This window comes from Triticum dicoccoides, chromosome 5A, assembly GCF_002162155.2.
Source record: "Triticum dicoccoides isolate Atlit2015 ecotype Zavitan chromosome 5A, WEW_v2.0, whole genome shotgun sequence".
NCBI classification, from domain to species: domain Eukaryota; kingdom Viridiplantae; phylum Streptophyta; class Magnoliopsida; order Poales; family Poaceae; genus Triticum; species Triticum dicoccoides.
In genome coordinates, this window is record NC_041388.1 from 703,788,251 (window position 1) to 703,792,696 (window position 4,446).

Sequence of the window (4,446 nt, forward strand, 5' to 3'; positions counted from 1 at the left end):
GTCACTAATGATGCATGCGTGCAGTTCACTATGCCGGCAGGTCGACATGCTGTGCACCACGCAGCCCTACTTCAGAAAGCCGGGGCATCCCGGGTCTTACGGGTGGCAGCAGCCGCGGCAACAGCTCCCATCGAAGCGAAGATCTTCGCACGGATCGTCCTTCGCAATTTGGAGCTCCACCAAGCAGGGCCTTCCACATAGAAGCGAAGGATGAGCAAACAGCACTCCTACTCTACTGGTGGAGAAGAGCAGCTGACCTATTTATTCCCCCATATCTGTGGCTTCAGCATGAACCAGACGACATGACGGCTATCGTCGTCGAATTTTGGCATCCCCCTCTCCTTTCAGAGAACTTGGTTGGCATCTTGTTGCTTCCGCTGAGTGTGCTTGCGATTTTGTGTGTAAAAGCAAGTAAAGTAACATTGCCTAGTGTGTAAGATAATCTTATGGATCCGTGCACTAGCTAATTTATGAGGTGTTTGCGGTATATTTGGACTTCAGCTGCAGCCAACTCTAAATTATTTGAAGGTTTAGCTGTGTCCTAAAGTCAAACCAATCTACATTTGAGCAAGTCTACAGAAAAAAACATGCTAATATCAACACCAGATATATATAGTATGAAAATATATTTTACGATTAATTGAATGAAACAAGTTTGTTGGCGTAGATGTTGATATATCTTTCTATTTACTTGGTCAGACCTAGAGAACTTTTTTTAGAATAAAGCTATCAACAGGAGTAGGGCGTTTTGGAGGCCTAGCGTCACGGAGGCTGAAAATTTTGAGAAGTAAAAAAATTTAAAACTTTTCAGTTCCAAAAAATTCCGAAAAAAGTATGCATGTATATGAGGATGTAATGTGTCTCTAGGTATAGGTGTAGTTTTTTATTTCAATTTTTTTTGAAAAGTAAAAAATATGAATTTGATTTTTTTTGAAATTTGGCCTCCATTTGGCATTTTTTCTATCAAGAGAAGCATGCCGCATTTTGCAAATCATAAAACCACTGCGCTGTTGAATACTAGGCATGTACGTAGAAGATTGCAAATCATGAGCTCCAAAATACAAGCAACAAAGTGTATATATATAACCAAACATGAGCAAATCATGCGAATAAAGCTAATTAAGGACCTGACATGGAACCTGTGATTTTTGTTTTTACAGTTGTTGTGGTCTTCTACAAAGCAGCGCTTCAAGCGAAGCTTGAACAAAGAATGACATGTACACCACTCCAACATTATATATATCCCTGACAAGATGGTGGATCATCATGTTGAGGACTGAAGGAGGACGCCGACATCGTCCCCCATCAGCCCGAGCGCTTCCCCGACGGCGTGCCAGGTGGCGGCGAGCGAAGCGGAAGCAGATGGTTTGTCCTTCAAGTAAGGCACAATGTGTTTCCTCATGTCACTGTTGGAGATGCCCAGGTGGCCTCCTGGCACCGACACGAACTTGACTCGCCCGGCCTCGTCCAGGGTCTTCATACCAATCCAGTCTTCTTGATATAGCTTTGTCTGCAGACCAAATCTTGCCACGGTCAGTGAGCAGAAATCGCCTCGAAACTTCATCGACTCGCTAATCCACATCACTATTTTAGCATGAAGAACAAAAATTCTACCTGCTGAGGAGGTAGGACTGGCTCAAAGGCTCCATCAGGATAATAACCAAACCATGAAGTTTCCCGGGGTATGACGACGATATCATTCTCAAACTGCACATCATATTATGGGAAAATAGTTAAGGGCATCATAGGCGAAGTACATTTTGATATTTCTTGCCAACTTATACTGTGCACTATATACTTGCCAAACATTTTGATATCATTCTCCCTCCGTCCTGAATTACTTGTCGCAGGTATGGATGTATCTAGATGTATTTTAGTTCTAGATACATCCATTTCTGCGACGAGTAATTTGGAAGGGAGGGAGTACCATGTAATCTTCTAAACGTGGGTCAAAATGCGATTTTAGGCTTTTCTCAACCTTACCATGATCAGCACTAAATTCTCTAAGCTGCTGAACCTTTCCTTGTAGGTAGCATTTCTTTCACCTGGTATCTCATTGTTAAGTTTGGGAAGAAATCTGCATCCCTTCAGATAATCATCCATATCCTGAAAAGACGGTATACATTTTCAGTGGCTCAGAATATATCATCGAATACTGCTCTGGTTTAGTTCCAGGATCTATGGTTAAAGGCCAATCAATGGTTTCTACGATATTCCACTTTGTGAAGAAGTAAAAGTAAAAGTTGAAAGCTAAACACACATTAAGATTACCTACTTAACGGATTGTGAGTTAGCAACACACACAATAGAACATGAAACTAGCATGTCAATAACATGGTTACCAAACCTCTTGTTAATCACTTCTGAAAGAAAAATATATAATTCATTATTACTCTGATATACTAGAGCCCTGTCAGTGCCCAATAACAGTTAACTGATCAGCACAGCAACTCAGCAAGCAATTTGAAAGTTCAAAAAAGTGCAGGTTCGGTTATAAAATGATACTAACTACAATAACATAAAGGTGAGTTCCTGTTTACCGGGACGATGACCTCAAGAAATGCAATATAATACTCACTGTTGGGATTTTGATGTAACCACTTGGTGCAAGATGTGCCTGTAATTCACCATGGGCCAAGTTATTCCATTGAAAATCTCTAGTTTATTAATACTGCGGACTAGAGTTTGGGGCATGATTAAGCGAAGACGCTAATACCTGTACGTAGTCTGAGTAGATCTCCAATTTAATCAGGGCATCAGCAATAACACAGAAAATACCAGACTGCAGAGAAGAGAGATATAATGTTAGGAGGAGGTAGCTACAGTAATCAGACCGTAGAAGGGGGATACGGGAAACTGAACATCGGGGCTTCATGAACATATTAATACATTAAAATAACCACAATACTGATAGTTGCATTCAGGGATTTTTCCAAATATCTCGCAAGTGCTCAGGGCTCAGGCTAGCACGAGCTGATATAGGATGTTTAAATATTGAATGGCATTAGCATATACCTCTACAATATATTTCTTTAGTATATACTCCCTCCGTCCCATAATATAAGGGCGTTTTTGACACTACACTAGTGTAAAAAACGCTCTTATATTATGGGACGGAGGGAGTAGTTGTCATCAGAAATTCATGAAAGAGCAGAAAGCTATCTATTCTTAGATAATTTGCAAGTCTGTCGATTGAAAACTTGACATAACAAACTGGATATTAGTTGGAGATAATTAGATCAACTTACACCACAAAGTGGCACGGAAGCGGTACCAGCATGAGGCCCCGCCAGTGAGATGAAATTCTTGACCTGTTAGGAGAAGTATCAGAATACCTAACTCACTGCACAAAAACTGAATAGCAATCTCTGCGAAGTGTAAGGCCTACTCATCATTGAAAGTTTAAAAAGTACGACCTTGTAAATACTACTTGTAGGGAAAAGAACTGGTACTAGTTGGCATGCTAGACATGAGGACTGAGGCCCAACACATTCACAATAATCCAGATTTCGCATTCAGTTGCATACAATAGGTGGTGGGAGGAGAAACGAATAAGTCTGAAAGCCATCTATTATATCACTTGTAACTCACCGGTGGTCCATCATCACAATAGTGGAGCACTGCCCGGCCAATCAAGTTCCCCTGTGCAAAGACATAAGGAGGAGGCAAGATTTTAGTAGAAGAGTGACACAAACTAGAGCAGAATCAGCATAATAATTTATCATTTAGCTGAAAAACTACTGATCTTAAACAAAATGACAGCAGCACATGAACATATATAGTACCTGAGATAGGCCAACGATGTTATAGCCACCGCTTAGCTCTTTCATCTCCTTCACCTGCAAAAACAAATTACCAGTCAGGCCAGGCATACAGCAGAGGATAAAACAGCATCTCCCAAAACGCTGAATCGATCACCTGACCTTCTTGCAAATGACATCAGCCTGTTGACAATGCAAGGGGAAAAACAGTATGGTGAGTGGATTTTACAACAGTTACAGCAGACAAAAGATTCTGATTATGTTTGTAGAGATAGACAAATATGAGAAAAGTGTTGAAGTAGAAGCAGACCTGTTGCTGTAGAGGCATGAGCCAGGAGTCCCATGTCCCGCTTCCGATTTCTCTGAGCACAAACGACAGAGTCAAACTGTAGCTAGGAGATGAGATGATGATAGGAGGGCGTGGAAGATGACGGGGTCATACAGGCAGTGGCCGTCGGCGGCGGACCAGTCGGCGAGGAGGCGGGTGAACTCGGCGACGCCGCGGTTGGCGCACTGGTCCCCAATCCTGCTCGATCGAATCAATCAACCCCACCGAAGCGCGAACCAATCAGTCAGCCAATCAATCAATCGAGCCATGGATGGGAGCAGAGTAGGTGAGGGTGGACCGACCGTGCAGGACGACGAAGGGCACGGCCTCCGCCGTGAGGAGGAGGAGGAGGAGGAG

General features: G+C 42.5%; 2 protein-coding genes across 3 annotated transcripts in view; one reads left to right on the top strand and one right to left on the bottom strand.

Moving 5' to 3' along the window:
* Positions 1 to 500, top strand: part of LOC119304323 (protein ARABIDILLO 1-like) — a 7,823-nt gene extending 7,323 nt beyond the window's left edge. The window contains exon 12 of the mRNA XM_037581500.1: positions 25 to 500. Within this exon, the coding sequence (XP_037437397.1) occupies positions 25 to 201 (177 nt within the window). The 3' untranslated portion in view covers positions 202 to 500. The remainder of the gene's footprint in view (positions 1 to 24) is intronic.
* A 559-nt stretch (positions 501 to 1,059) lies between these two features.
* LOC119304324 (palmitoyl-protein thioesterase 1-like) lies at positions 1,060 to 4,440 on the bottom strand. Of its 2 annotated transcripts, XM_037581502.1 has the most exons (12): positions 4,392 to 4,440; positions 4,204 to 4,288; positions 4,072 to 4,123; positions 3,924 to 3,944; positions 3,786 to 3,839; positions 3,592 to 3,642; positions 3,249 to 3,311; positions 2,717 to 2,782; positions 2,579 to 2,617; positions 1,984 to 2,106; positions 1,615 to 1,707; positions 1,060 to 1,510 (listed from the first exon to the last, which is right to left on the bottom strand). In XM_037581502.1, exons 3-12 carry the CDS (start codon positions 4,087 to 4,089, stop codon positions 1,265 to 1,267), a joined length of 774 nt encoding a protein of 257 aa, XP_037437399.1. In that variant the 5' UTR covers positions 4,090 to 4,123; positions 4,204 to 4,288; positions 4,392 to 4,440; the 3' UTR covers positions 1,060 to 1,264. The 2 variants fall into 2 exon arrangements, with proteins under 2 accessions (XP_037437399.1, XP_037437398.1); XM_037581501.1 differs by lacking the exons at positions 4,204 to 4,288; positions 4,392 to 4,440 and having other exon boundaries at positions 3,919 to 3,944.
* Positions 4,441 to 4,446: the final 6 nt, after the last annotated feature.